We start from the raw sequence: 15805 nt of genomic DNA, 5'->3' as shown, positions 1-15805 counted from the left end.
AGGAAACCTGTCAGTATTTTTAAATCAATCACGCAAGGGAACAGATCATTGAGATCAGAGTATGTGTTACTCTCCCCACGGCAGTTCTGACAAAAACCATTCTCACCATATGGCTGGGGATAATAGTAGTTTGAGAGAGGTCTGGACCACAATGCAGAAGAAGAGGGTTAAATCTCCCCTCTGCATGCTGCTGCAGTCCTAAGGAACTCCCCCACCAATTTTAAAAACAACTGATGGGCTTCCTAAAGACACATTTCACATTCCATGTTGTTTGACGCTAAAAGTTGAATAACCAAACGGTGTTTCATGCTGACCAGTTACAATGCACAGAGAAACAAATAAAGGCAAAACAGATTTTAAATGTTACGGTGTTATGATGGACAGGAATTTAAGAGGCTAAATTCAACTTTGTCACTTTATTCAAATTTTCAAAATAGCCTTTATTCTACTTGTTTTTAGTATAAAAAGTCCACAAGTTAAGTGCACCACAGTGTTTACAGAGAGACCTAGAATCCCAACCTTTCATTAACAGTCAGCTGTATGGTTGACCATGACACATACAACACACAGAAAATTAAGATAAAATATATTCACCAAATCTGATAATTTTTTTAATTCATAAAAACAAAAGCAAACAACAACAAAAAAGATTGAGGATCCCTGAAATATTCTTCTTAACTCTAATAAGACTTCATTGTACCCAAGCCACTTTGTAAAGTTTGAATCTAAAACAAAACAAAAAACCAACCCATCAAAGCCAGCACCTTTGCATGCTGATTGACGTCCAACAGACCTTCTCGTCTCTCTAGCCTGAATAACATTCCATACAGTTTTGTTATCAATACACCGGGTTGCTTTTTTTTCCCTTAAAAAAAATTGTTTCATTTTCAGCTCTCATTTCCATTTTTATTTTGAAAAGTACAGGAAGCATTTAATGAAATGTTGTGTTTCTGGCACCAAAACATGGCTTCAGTTAGAATCTTAATGTGCAAAGGAGTCCAAGATCACTTAAGAGTGTAGAAAAAGAACATCTCGGGCCAACACTCTAGCTGCATACCTTCCCAGCAAAGGAACAGAGAGCGAAAGTGAGGAGAAGGAAATGGTTGGAGGGTTCTGAAATTGAGAACTTAGCCCACCAGTCCTGCTTCTCGAATAGGCATCTGCCATCGATGCCCTCCCTCCCAAAGGAATTCTATCCGGCCACCTTTCTCCCCAGCACCACTGATTCTATGGAAGAGGAAAGAGGATGCATTATCTTAATCCTACTCATTGGCAACAGGCATTATCTGCAAGCTTTATATGATACTTGGAAGCTAGGCTTTCTTCCAGACTTCCGTTTCTCCCCCCTCCCGTCCCTTTCTCACCACCCCCACCCCACCCCCTGGTTTTATATATAGTTGATTAATAAAAGCCGAAAGAGAGAGAGAGAGAGTGCTGCAGTGAAAGCACTCTCCAGTGGAATTAAAAGGGAAATCTGTGGGGCAGCTCAGCTCGCGTTCATTTCACAATTTAACCCCCAAAGTTTGAGAGAGGCACTCCTACCATTGCATGGTTTTTGTATTTAAAGTTTGCTTTTTTAATTTTTAAAAAGAAAAAAGTGCCTGAAGGGACAGGGCACCAGGAAGACACCCCGCATCATCATGTGTCTAAACTGCAACTCCAGGTTAATACGACTAAAGCGGTTACATTGTGAGAAGTGCTGACAGTATGTGATGTCGTTCCTTTACACCAATGTAGCCCCCCCTTCTTTCACTAGATGGTGTAGCCGCCATCAGAGCCTCCCATGTAGAAGTTGCCCTTCCGTTGCGTCACTAGAACATTGGCGCCCTGCATGACAGCCAGCTGGGCCGCGTTGGGGGGGCAGCCGGGAGGCGGGGGCTGGAAGAGAAAAACAGCAACCTGTTAATGGGGGGTGGGAAAGCATCTAGAAGGTACAACAAGCAAGCAGCCCCCAGACTGTCCATGTGCTGCCAAGCAGGGCTCCAAAAACCAGGGTTTAAACAAGAATTTGGGAGGCTGGGCAACATGGCATCCAAACCACATCCAGTCTGTGGGCTGCGTGCTAAAAAGGCAGTATTACAGCAATGTAATGCGGGTGGCGCTGTGGGTTAAACCACGGAGCCTAGGACTTGCTGATCAGAAGGTCGGTGGTTCAAATCCCCACGACGGGGTGAGCTCCCGTTGCTCGGTCCCAGCTCCTGCCAACCTAGCAGTTTGAAAGCACGTCAAAGTGCAAGTAGATAAACAGGTACCACTCCGGCGGGAAGGTAAATGGCGTTTCCGTGCGCTGCTCTGGTTCGCCAGAAGCGGCTTAGTCATGCTGGCCACATGACCCGGAAGCTGTACGCTGGCTCCCTCAGCCAATAAAGCGAGATGAGTGCCGCAACCCCAGAGTTGGCCAGGACTGGACCAAATGGTCAGGGGTCCCTTTACCTTTACTAATGCTTAATAACAGTGAATGATGCAGACTGTTCTGCACAAATGATCCTATAAAGTTGCCCTCAACCAAGCAAGACCGTTGATCCATCTAGCTCAGAGCTAGGAACTGTCAACTGGCAGAACTCCACCCAGGTCTGGGGCAGAGACGCCTTCCCAGCCTTACTCAAAGACCCTTTTAGCTGAGATGTCATGGACTGAACCTGGGATTCTTTCATTCGCTGAGCAAGTTGTCCCTGCCTCCACATACCAGCAGTGATTTACAATTGCAGACCACACAGCGGTACCTGTGGTGGGACTATATGCTTGCCCATCCACCTCGGCTGTTTCTGCAGCCAGCAGCAGTCAGCTGCGAAAAACGAACAGCAACATGCTGTGCATTGGCAGACAAAATGCAGCGCAGATTTATTTCCATACAATTTTTTTAAAAAAGGCATGGCCTAGAAAGGCAAGGCAGCAGGAGAGCTGCACAGAGCAGAAGAGCTCCATGGACTGCCCTGAAGCCAACAAGCCTCCCAAAGATCCAGCCTACGGCCTTCGCCTCTCCCCGATGGTTTGCAAAACCTAACTTCTGCAAAGCTGGGCTTTCCAGAAGAAAAGGGGGAATCCCCTCGGAAGGAGGAGATAATCCCCTCCCAAAGATAGCAGCCTACCCACAGAGGGCAAAGCATCCTTGCAGTAGCTTCAGTGCACAAACCGGAACTGAAGGAAATTAGCTACTTTTATGTTCTCACTAGGACGCGGGTGGCGCTGAGCCTAGGACTTGCCGATCAGAAGGTTGGCGGTTCGAATCCCCGTGACGGGGTGAGCTCCTGTTGCTCGGTCCCTGCTCCTGCCCACCTAGCAGTTCGAAAGCATGTCAAAGTGCATGTAGATAAATAGGTATCGCTCCGGGGGGGAAGTAAACGGCGTTTCCGTGTGCTGCTCTGGTTCGCCAGAAGCGGCTTAGTCATGCTGGCCACACGACCCGGAAGCTGTATGCCGGCTTCCTTGGCCAATAAAGCGAGATGAGCGCCGCAACCCCAGAGTCGGCCACAACTGGACCTAATGGTCAGGGGTCCCTTTACCTTTACCTTATGTTCTCACTAAACTTTAGAGAACCTCAGGAAAATCAGGTTGTTTGGTGTTTTCTCTGGCTGATCTCATGGCTTGTCTACCACAATTTACACCCAGAGTGAAGCTTATGGCTGAAAGACCTTATAATCCCTGCAGAGCTGTTCATTATCTCAATAAAGAAACGCTGCCGATTCCTCTGCTGCGTTACCACTACAGGTATTTGCTTTGATACTGCTTAGTTTGCATACCAGGTTCTCCAGCAATAAACAATCCCTGACATAATTTTTAAGCACCCTCCCTGCTTTCCCAGACTATTTTAAAAACAAGAAAGATGCAATCACTCTACTTCGCCCCCTACTTACAGGAATATTAGCAGGGGCACCAGTTGCAAACCGTGCTCCCGCATCGAAGCCCCCTTCAACGAGAACAGTGGACCCAGGAGGATAGACAGGGCCCACTGGGTAAAATGCCAGGGGAACTGAAGAGCCCATTGGACCCATAGCCATGGATTGAGCCATAGGAAGATACAGGGAGGCACCAGGATAAGCTGCAGACATGGTAGGTACGGTGGCAGCTCCGGGGTGCACAAAACTTGGGCGGTAGAGCTGCAGGGAGAGAGAGAGAGAGAGCACAGAAAAGGTTTCTTATTCCAAGGCCCCTTAATCAGAAACCTTACACCTCAACACATCAAACTTAGAAAAAAGTGGCTTATTGCCACTGACAACAGAAGTGCACTTTATGAATTTAAGAACATACAAAATGACTTGCTAAAACAGACCATTAAGCCCGCAGCATTTTATTTCTAGCAGGAGACAGCCAGGTGCTACTGGCAAACTCGCAAGCAAGAGATGTAAGGCTCTCAGTCTCGGCCTGTTTGTTTGTAGCACCTGGTGCTTGTCCATCATGGCATGTCCAACAGGTAGACTGCAGGGGTGTCTCAGGTAGATTGCCTTTGGCCAACCCCCCCAAAAAAGCTCTTCTGTCAACACCCCCCCCCCAAAATGACAATGGGTAGATCACAGCCGGTCTTTTTATACTGTGAGTAGATCACAGCCTCTTGGGAGTTGGACGTGCCTGCCCTATAACATGTAGGGGAAAACATAAATCCATGGGACACACTGAATCACAGCAGCTCCCTAGAATTTAAGGCAGTCATCCCCAACCTTCGGCCCTCCAGATGGATTGGACTACAAATCCCATCATCCCTGACCACTGGTCCTGCTAGCTAGGGATCATGGGAGTTATAGGCCAAAACATCTGGAGGGCCGCAGGTTGGGGATGCCTGATTTAAGGCAAAACTCCTTCCCAGCCATGGAGGCCACTCTTCTGAATTTGGGGATCAAGCCCAAGACTGTAAGTAAACATGCCTAGAAATTACTTTGCCGCCAACTGACCTGCCCACCTCCTCTTCCCATTTTGGAACAGAGCTACTCCATCAAAACAGAAGGAGCCATCAATTAATATCTGAACAACTGGCAGTAGTAGCCAGCATTGAATGTTGATGCCTGGTGCCTGTTTTAAGAGGTAAAGAGTGTAAGCAGCACTATCAGCGACAGCAACCTCTTGCTTCTAAAACCCTCCTTCACCACCTCCACAGTTTAAATTTTGACTGCAAGCTCAGGGTGAAAACCTGTCTTCTTTGCTTGAGTTACTCACTAAAATGTTGTGCATATAGATTTCCATTATCTATTTTAAAAATACAAAGATTGGCCCTAGCCCATCCTGAATAAAAGTAGGTAAACACACAAACACACACAAATACATTCAACTATGATGAAATTAAAAGCTGGTATACAGTTCATCTAAAATCCACCATCATTACCTTAACCCTGGCAGCTAATAGCTAGCCACAAAAGATTTCCAAAAGATGCTTATCCCCAAATAAGTCCCCAACAGAAGAGAGATGCAAGATGTTGGACCAGCCTGTGAGAAGGTCTCTTCACATCTCTCGGTCCTCTTGCGGTCCTTGGTACATGAATGATAAACCCAAGAGTGGGGGGTATTGTGGGACAGAATAAATGAGGCAGTATCTTAGGCAGCTTGGGACTCAGCTGGTAAAGATGCAGGTGGACTCTCAACTCCCATCATCCCCACCAGCATAGCCAATGGTCAATGATTATGGGAATTGTAGTCCAGCACCATCAGGTACTCCACCTCTGTGGGGAAGGGTTTGATAAAAGATTTTTAAAAGGGAGAAATAAACAGAAGGCAGAAGGGAACTATAACACTGGTATAATGTGCTCTCTGTGAACCATTGTCATTGGAAGCTGAGTCACCATGTGCTACACAATTCAAAGCCGGTTAGGCTTAGCAAAGGCACTAAGCTCAATAAGACCCTTATGAGAATGGTGCCATATCAACTCTTTGTTGCCACAGTGGCATGTTATGGGCATACTACGACCCCTTATGTGATCAACAGGTGTTGACACAAAGTTTGAAAGCAAGTTGTCTCTGTTGCCATGCAGGACCCAGGATCATGATGAAGCATCCAGACACGCAAACATTTACATGTAGCTAAGGCAGGGCTTGGAAAGTCTATATTTGAAGTTAAAAATGCCACAATGGGCGAGTTAGTTGATAATACACTACTGTAAGCAGCAACTCCATCCCCGTCATCATTACTAATCAGTACTGTTATCTTTATTGGTGGGGAAATGCCTTTGGTCTGATTCAGCAGGCCTAGTCTTACATTCTTATAAAAGAAGAACAAGGTACGTACTTCAGAGTAAGCTGGAGGGGCCTCGGTGTAAGGTGGAGCCTGAGGAAGCTGTATGGTCTGTGGGAAGACTGATGGATTACCAAGAGGCTGAACCGCGTAGGAAGGCTGTGTAGGATATTGACCTAAGAGGAAAAGTTAATCAATGTTAGCACAATGGTTCTTGCTGCAAAAGAACAGGAAGCATGTGAGGTCAGGGAAACACTCTCTTCTGGAAGCCTTATCTGAAAGAAAGAAAACAGATCTGAAAGAAGAGAGATACCTAAACAGCAGAAGGTCTAAAGACAACAAAACATCTCCTAGAAAATTACATCTGCAGGAAGCTACCTAGAAAATGAGGGATGAATGAAGGAGGCTCAGCTGGTGTCATTCAAACCTGCTCTCCTACCAGGCTTAAGACTAAAAGTAGTCAATAACTATTTTTTTAAAAAATTGATGGTGCCATCTCACGGGGACCATATGTATCTTTCAGAAGTTAGCAAGAGAAGGACTGCTTAATCATTCTTCCCACAGACACCAAACCCATTTTCATCTATTAAACTGATTTAACAGTGAAACACTGAAATCCATCATTGGTAGTCTAATCAAGTATCTCCTCCAGTGAGATTACTTTGCCCATTTGGTACAGTCCCCCCAACCCATATTTCTTTCCACAGCAGGGCTGGCCTGCTTTTTACACCTCGTCATAAAGTTAGGCCATTCAACCTGTTACAAATATCTACTAGGTAAGCATTATGCAGAACTTCAACTACAAGGGGTTAGCTTATACTTGAAACTCTGTAGGTATCTATAGAAACTGGATAGCATTGGTGTGGGACAGACTGCTCAAGCAATCAGATTGTTCTGAAAATTGAAGAGAGTCAAGCTGATCTATAGCAGAAGTAGCCAACATGACGTTCTCCAGATGTTGTGGCAACTCCTCCCATCATCCCCAACAAGCATTACCAGGGGCCAGGGACAATGGGAGCTGGAGCCCAGCAACACATAGAGGACACTATGCTGGCTTCCCCCAAGCTTTTCTTAATGCTTCAGCTCCCTGGCTGCACAAGATGAAAGGGCATAAAGAGAAAATCCCAGTACAGGGACTACCAATGACCCAATATTATTCTGGTTTTGTCATTCATTCTCATATATATATATATATATATATATATATATATATATATTCTCCAAAAAACAGGCTGAACAGGTACTATTGCAGGTGGGGGATGTTGATATAGAGGTCAAAATACCCATAGGTCACAGCTTGGACTACATGATTTACCACATAGTCCATTCCATGTAGGTTGCATGTAAATGTACTCACTTTACAGTGAGCAACACACTGAACTTGGGCTTAATTCCAAATGCACTGACTGGCCAGAATCTGCTTGTCAAGTCAAGTAAAATACAGTTTATTGGCATTACACCTGTCATACAGGTAGAGTAGCAAAGCAAAAATGCAGGGCGATATCCACTATGGAACAAAAAATGGGATTACAGTGGTACCTTGGGTTACATACGCTTCAGGTTACATACGCTTCAAGTTACAGACTCTGCTAACCCAGAAATAGTACCTGAGGTTAAGAACTTTGCTTCAGGATGAGAACAGAAATTGTGCTCCGGCGGCACGGCAGTAGCAGGAAGCCCCATTAGCTACAGTGATGCTTCAGGTTAAGAACAGACCTCCGGAATGAATTAAGTACTTAACCTGAGGTACCACTGTAGTGTCCGTCTAAGCAGGAGACACTCAAATCTTGTGATTAGTCTTAATGGTCACTGTTTATTCCTGTCCAGTCTTAATCAGACAATAGGTGCAGCCTCCTCTCCCTGCCAGCTTCTTCCTAAGGATCTGGTACAATTTTTTCCTGTTAACTTTTCTGGCCTTCCTCAATTCACTGTCTTACCTCACCTTATGACCCAGACATTTACCAGGGACAAGAACAGCATCACAAAAGACCTGCCTGGTTAGTGGTGATCCTATTGGGCCCATAACTGCGTTTTGAGAAAGCAGTGATGGAGCGGAGAAACGTTTACCAGTCCATGCACCCCGATAGCTCAGTGGATGGAGTATGAGATTCTCAATCTCAGGGCCGTGGGTTTGAGCCCCAGTGTTGTCCTGCAATGCAGGGGGTTGGACTGGATGACCCCTGCGCTCCCTTTCGATCTCTACGATTCTATGAAAAACACTTATCAACAAACGTTCACGCGCATTTTAATACAGCAGTGCCTGTTTGGAGGGAGGGAAATCCAAGCTACCATTAGGAACTGAATATGCTGGGTAATAATCCTGGAACACCAGGATGCGATTGGGTGCTTGGGACCTTGGGTACGTGTTTGCAGGCAGCAACGGACGACACACATGCAAACACCCAGCACCTGCTCTTTGCAGTCCAGATCCGCTGTGCAAAAAAGGGAAGATCACTCCCCCCCCCCAACCACCTAATTCCCACGGGGGCTTCCCCATCTCCACGCGACCCACCTCCCCCAAAGCCCGGCATCCAATCTCCCCCCTCCTCCCTTCATCTCTGGCTTCCAGCGCTACAGTTCCCAAGCTTTTCCCGCGGGCCTGATGGAAGGGAGACCCGGTCCGGGGGAGCCCGGGTGCCCCCGCAGCACTGCGCCTGCGAGCTGCCAAGGGGCCACGTGACTCCTCCCCGTGTTCCCACAGCGCAGATCTCGAAGGGGAACGGAGGGCTCATTCTGCCCAACAAACCCCCTCCCCACGTCTTTACCCCCCACGCGGCAGCCACAGGGTTAACTTTCTGGCCAGGAGGGTTGCGTCATAGCAACCTAACATCCGCCCTTCCCCCACCCCTCCGCCCCTCCACACACAGGCCTTTCCGAGGCTTCCCATTGGTCAGGACTGCCGCCAGTTACGGGCTAGGCCCGCAGATAACGGGACTGCGGCGCCAGCCTTAAAGGAGCAGCGCCTCGCAGCGCGCTGAGGAGACTTGGGCGGGGTTGCGGGCGGAGGAGCGGGAGGGGTCGGGGGCAGCCTCTTGCCTTTGCTGTTCATGATGGCGGCGGCGGGAAAGGCGGCTCGGTCGGCTGCGGGGGATTGCGGCGACTGTCGGCTTCGGCGGCGGAGGCGGCGGCGGCGGCGGTTCTTCTCGCTCAATCACTTCCTTGTTGTTGTCGTCGTCGCTGCAGCCCCGATGAGAGGGGTTACGTTCGAGCGCGTGACGTCACTCCGCAGCGCTGCCGCCAGGGAGGAAGCGCAGGGAGCGAGCGGGGGGCGTGGCCATAATGGTGAGGGGCGTGGCCTTTGGCCCTGCAGAAGGTGTTGAGGGAGAGAGGCGGGCAGGCGGGACAGGTGGTGGAGGCGATTGGCAGTTTTTATTTAATAATAATAATAATAATAATAATAATAATAATAATAATAATAATAATAATAATAATAATAATTGTAGACCACCCTCTACCCGCAGGTCTCTGGGCCGTTACAACATAACAACACAAAATACTTAATAAAAATAAAAACAACCCAATAACCACCACCCCCATCCCCAACGCATTTTAAAAGGGTATTGGCAGTGCTTTTTTCCCTTTAAAAAATGTTTAAGGGTACTCTCATTTTCCTACTCATATTGAAATACTGCCCCTCAATGAGGCCAAACAGATTCACAAAATGTTTAGGGGTATGCGTACCCCCAGAAAAAAAGCACGGGGTACCTCACAATTGCGCTCATTTCACACGCTAGCAAGGTTATGCTCAAAATTCTACAAGGCAGGCTTAAGCAGTATGTGGACCGAGAACTCTTAGAAGTGCAAGCTGGATTTCGAAGGGGCAGAGGAACCAGAGACCAAATTGCAAACATGCGCTGGATTATGGAGAAAGCTAGAGAGTTCCAGAAAAACACCTACTTCTGCTTCATTGACTGTGCAAAACTATAGCAAGTTCTTAAAGAAATGGGAGTGCCTGATCACCTCATCTGTCTCCTGAGAAATCTCTATGTTGGACAAGAAGCTACAGTTAGAACTGGATATGGAACAACTGATTGGTTCAAAATTGGGAAAGGAGTACGGCAAGGCTGTATATTGTCTCCCTGCTTATTTAACTTGTATGCAGAATTCATCATGCGAAAGGCTGGGCTGGATGAATCCGAAGCCGGAATTAAGATCGCCGGAAGAAATATCAACAACCTCAGATATGCAGATGACACAACCTTGATGGCAGAAAGTGAGGAGGAATTAAAGAACCCTTTAATGAGGGTGAAAGAGGAGAGTGCAAAATATGGTGAAATACTCAGAGTCGAGAGTGGATTTCATGCTCTTTATTCAGCTCATAGTGGTGAGGAGGAAGGAATGAAAGTTTCCCCAAAGTATCTGCACATGATTGGCTAATTCCGGAATTCTCCTGTAGGCCAATCAAGTTGTAGATTCACTTCCATCTGGAGCTGGATTGGGTGGCTCCTGCAGACCAATCATACTGCTGCATTGTTCTAGGACCAATCAGACTGCTGCAGTCCGGATCCTATTGTTTTAGGACCAATCAGATTGCTGCATTTTGGATCCTATTGTTCTAGGATCAATCAGACTGCTGCATTTTGGATCCTATTCAACTCAGTACATAACATATAGTCTGAAGCTCAACATAAAAAACCCCTAAGATCATCACCTCCTATCACCTAGAAGGGGGAAATGGAGGCAGTGAGAGATTTTACTTTCTTGGGCTCCATGATCACCGCAGATGGTGACAGCAGTCACGAAATTAAAAGACACCTGCTTCTTGGGAGAAAAGCAATGACACACCTAGACAGCATCTTAAAAAGCAGAGACATCACCTTGCTAACAAAGGTCCGTATAGTTAAAGCTATGGTTTTCCCATTAGTGATATATGGAAGTGAGAGCTGGACCATAAAGAGGGCTGATCAACGAAGAATTGATGCTTTTGAATTATGGTGCTGGAGGAGACCCTTGAGAGTCCCATAGACTGCAAGAAGATCAAACCTCTCCATTCTTAAGGCAATCAGTCCTGAGTGCTCACTGGAAGGACAGATCCTGAAGCTGAGGCTCCAATACTTTGGCCACCTCATGAGAAGACTCCCTGGAAAAGACCCTGATGTTGGGAAAGATGGAGGGCACAAGGAGAAGGGGACGACAGAAGACGAGATGGTGGGACAATGTTTTCGAAACTACCAACCTGAAGTTGACGAAACTGCGGGAGGCAGTGGAAGACAGGAGTGCCTGGCGTGCTCTGGTCCAGGGGGTCACAAAGAGTCGGACACGACTAAACGATTAAACAACAACAAGAAGTTACTGGCTGTGATAACTAAATTTATGGATTTGTTGTAAGCCGCTTTGAGGAGCATGGTGGGAAAGTGGCAAAAAAATCTAATTAATCCATTCATTAGGTATAACGATTTGTGCCCAAACAGAGAGAGAGGAGATCCCATGGGAGCTTATAGAATGAAGAAATACAATAGCAAACATAACAAACCGACGGGAAACCAACACCCCAAAACAGCATCATCTAAAAATGGCATACTGTGCTTTCAGTAGAGTTATATAAGATTATAAAAGGCCTGGTGGGCAAGGGAGGGTTTTTCTTAAGCCTTTGCCCAGCAGTGAAAGGACAAGTGGGTAGGTGCTTTACCCACCAGAGTAGTAAAAAACTGGGGCACCACCACTGAAAAGTCCCTCCAGTATCCGCCTAGTAGGGGTTATCTTAATGGAATTAAATTTGTGAATTTTATTTTTTTAAAAAATAATTACGATACAAAACAACTTAGAAGAATGGAAAAGTAGAACAGAAAATGAAAGGTCCTGAACTTCAAAACTGAACTTCATATCCCAGGCTAGAAGCAAAATAGTACTGGCGTAGGAGGACGTTTGACCTTATATAGCAAGACTATTATAGCTATACCTACTGATTCCAGTACAGTATTAATGTAAAGCGAAAGGTGTTCTCATTGTACACCTTTCTTGTCCACTATGCTTGGCTGTGTGTGTTTTCATCTCAGATGCTATTGCTATTAGAAAGCTGACATGGGGTGAGGGTTGTACTGTTCATATTGTTCATTTTTTGTGACTGTTTTGAGTACCTGAATCCCTTTCATAATCCTTTTCATAAGTTCTAGAAAGAGAAACTGTTGTGCACATGGAGATCAAGAAAATCTTCAGTCAATATATAATACAAACACTGAGATAATCCTTCCTCCTTCCTTGGTTTGGTTTTTTAAAAAATAAATAAATAATGATTGTGTTTTGTGTGATGAAGGGAATGTGTTTCACTTCTGGCAGTTTTCCTCGAGGAAAGTACCCCTAGCCAGGTGTGCATCTGGGCTTATTTTGATGCAGTAATTATTGTGGAGTGAAGAACTATTTTGCATAGGTTTGTAGCTTTACATATTCATGTATTTTATGTAAATTGAAGCATGAACAATCAAACACTTCTTGCATCCAAAATATCCAATGCAAAAAACATTCAACCAAACAAATGAAATTACAAATGTAAGATAAAATGTTTTAAATCTAGTTTTGTTTTGTTTTTGTTAACATGCAATGCAACCTTGTGCACATTTACTCAGAAGCACATTCCACTGTGTTCAATGGAGCTTCTTTCCAGGTAAGTGTGCATAGGATTGCATACCAACAGTGGAATCTTTAAACATGCCTGCTCAAATGTTAGATTGACTTCAGTGGGACTTATTCCAGGAAAATGCATACAAGACTGCTGCCTGAGTTGCTTATCTGCCAGATACTTGGAACAATCCACAACCAAGCACATATAAAATGCAAAATAATAATATGTGGGAATCTCTGTTTTTCCTTAGGTCACATATTTTACAAGCAACATTAATTGAGTTTTGTGTGAGCCCCATCTTCCATTGGCTTGCCTGCATCCAGTCCTCTTCCAAGACTGCTGGATTTCAGTTGGATGAAAATTGGAGGTGTAGAGCCATATATCATCAGTGACAAAATGTGATATTGCATATCACATTGAACAGGAATGGGGGCAAATGATGAATGGCTACTTATTACTACCGCCCACGTCCTTTATCTCCCCAAAATGAACAGGTCCATTCCAGACTGATTCCACAAGCCCTTGCCAAAGTTTCACAGACTTGGTATCAAAGGTTGCAGAAGGATCTAAGGTGCTCAGTAGAGTGCAGTTACTTCTCAGTCTCTAAGCCAGTATTATAGACTAAAACCAGAAGGACAGTCCCAGTTCCTTGTTCAGAAGAGAAGCCAAACCAACAATAAAGAAAACCATTGTTTCCTCTTGTGTCAATAAAGGCCAATAAAGGGGGAAGGTTGGAATCAAGCTAGTAACTGACTTAGAAGTAGGTTATCCAGATTCAATTACAGTATTTCTTATATATATATTCAACAACCACAGATGCTGCTTTATTTTAAGGTGGCAGTGACTCCAACCAGTGCCGGAAGAAAATTCCCCTGGTTGGAGGATGGATGGTGGCTAACAGATTGAGGTTGAATCCTGACAAGACAGAAGTACTATTTTGGGGGGACAGGAGACAGGCGGGTGTGGAGGACTCCCTGGTCCTGAATGGGGTAACTGTGCCCCTGAAGGACCAGGTGCGCAGCCTGGGAGTCATTCTGGACTCGCAGCTGTCCATGGAGGCACAGGTCAATTCTGTGTCCAGGGCGGCTGTCTACCAGCTCCATCTGGTACGCAGGCTGAGACCCTATCTGCCTGCGGACTGCCTCGCCAGAGTGGTGCATGCTCTGGTTATCTCTTGCTTGGACTACTGCAATGTGCTCTATGTGGGGCTACCTTTGAAGGTGACCCAGAAACTACAACTAATCCAGAACGCGGCAGCTAGACCGGTGACTGGGAGCGGCCGCCGAGACCATATAACACCTGTCTTGAAAGACCTACACTGGCTCCCAGTACGTTTCCGAGCACAGTTCAAAGTGTTGGTGCTGACCTTTAAAGCCCTAAACGGCCTCGGTCCAGTATACCTGAAAGAGCATCTCCACCCACCCCCATTGTCCAGCTCAGACACTGAGGTCCAGCACCGAGGGCCTTCTGGCGGTTCCCATGCTGCAAGAAACCAAGTTACAGGGAACCAGGCAGAGGGCCTTCTCGGTAGTGGCACCCACCCTGTGGAATGCCCACCCACCAGATGTCAAAGAGAAAAATAACTACCAAACTTTTAGAAGACATCTGAAGGCAGCCCTGTTTAGGGAAGCTTTTAATGTTTAATAGGTTATTGTATTTTAGTGTTTTGTTGGAAGCTGCCCAGAGTGGCTAGGGAAACCCAGCCAGATGGCTGGGCATAAATAATAAATTATTATTATTATTATTATTATTATTATTATTATTATTATTATGGCTAGCTTTTATACAAACCACAGGTAACATATTTCTGGCCATTTATTTTCCTTCCTGATGCCAACTATGAGGAGTGTGGCTAGGGCTAATAGATGCTCCATTTTAAATTTTAGGCATTAGAAAGCCGTTTTATGTATTACAGTAGCTACATTTGTTTCCTACCCTTCCATCATAGAGCTCATTGCAGCATTTCATTCCCAGGGCAGCCCTGCAAGGCAGATCCAGCTGAAAGAGATTGGCTTGCTGAGGACCACCCCAGTGAGTTTCATATCTGAACAAAGATTTGTTTCCCAAAAATAAACCATTTCATACTGGTTTCACTGAGAGCTGCACACATTCTCCAGGGACTTAAATATTAGGGGTATGAGTATGAGGGGTATGGGACGCGGGTGGCGCTGTGGGTTAAACCACAGAGCCTAGGACTTGCCGATCAGAAGGTCAACGGTTCGAAGCCCCGCGACGGGGTGAGCTCCCGTTGCTCGGTCCCTGCTCCTGCCAACCTAGCAGTTCGAAAGCATGTCAAAGTGCAAGTAGATAAATAGGTACCGCTCTGGCGGGAAGGTAAACGGCGTTTCCGTGCGCTGCTCTGGTTCGCCAGAAGCGGCTTAATCATGCTGGCCACATGACCTGGAAGCTGTACGCTGGCTCCCTCGGCCAATAAAGCAAAATGAGTGCCGCAACCCCAGAGTCAGCCACGACTGGACCTAATGGTCAGGGGTCCCCTTTACCTTTACCTTTATGAGACAACCAGTCTCATATACTGTAACCAACATGCTTAAGTCTAATTAATGCATGAAGAGGTTAATACAATAGAGTAAGCTGTCCTGCCAGGCCACTTTCCTCACCTTCGGAAGAACTAGGTAAGCCTTTGTTCTCCTCCAGTCTACGTGTGGATCTGGCATGTGAGGAGTTCTGAGCTGCTGCCTCAGACCACATGGCTCTCACAAGCCACTCTCGATTTTCTATTTATCAATAATTTAGGGACTTTCACCACTTTGTAACTAAGCCAAGTTTTACTGCCTGTGCACATAAATTCTGAAGCACACAAATCTGACTTTGAGAGTTTGTAAGTAAACCATTTTAAACTTACAAAACATGCTGTTTTTCCTACGCTGGAGGAAGAGGGAGACTCTGCAAAGAAACTTTTAAAGAGACATTTTTGGGATTCACTTTAAAGGGCTAACAGACTATATTTCCACATTTTATTTTGCTGCATGTTTCTTTTGGTTTTGGTTTCTTCTTTGGTTTTAAATGTCTGCTGGAGGGGGTTCACTAAAGAGTACTTGCTCCAAACCAGGATCTTTGCATCCAGGAGT

General features: G+C 45.8%; 1 protein-coding gene across 1 annotated transcript; it reads right to left on the bottom strand.

The window, feature by feature from the left end:
- Window positions 1-401: 401 nt before the first annotated feature.
- DAZAP2 (DAZ associated protein 2) lies at window positions 402-9402 on the bottom strand. The gene is made up of 4 exons (XM_083599541.1): window positions 9194-9402; window positions 6212-6333; window positions 3855-4097; window positions 402-1878 (listed from the first exon to the last, which is right to left on the bottom strand). Exons 1-4 carry the CDS (start codon window positions 9204-9206, stop codon window positions 1753-1755), a joined length of 504 nt encoding a protein of 167 aa, XP_083455667.1. The 5' UTR covers window positions 9207-9402; the 3' UTR covers window positions 402-1752.
- Window positions 9403-15805: the final 6403 nt, after the last annotated feature.

This window comes from Podarcis filfolensis (genome assembly GCF_964270895.1).
Source record: "Podarcis filfolensis genome assembly, chromosome: 2".
Taxonomy (NCBI): Eukaryota; Metazoa; Chordata; class Lepidosauria; order Squamata; family Lacertidae; genus Podarcis; species Podarcis filfolensis.
This window is presented reverse-complemented; position numbering and strand designations above follow the sequence as displayed.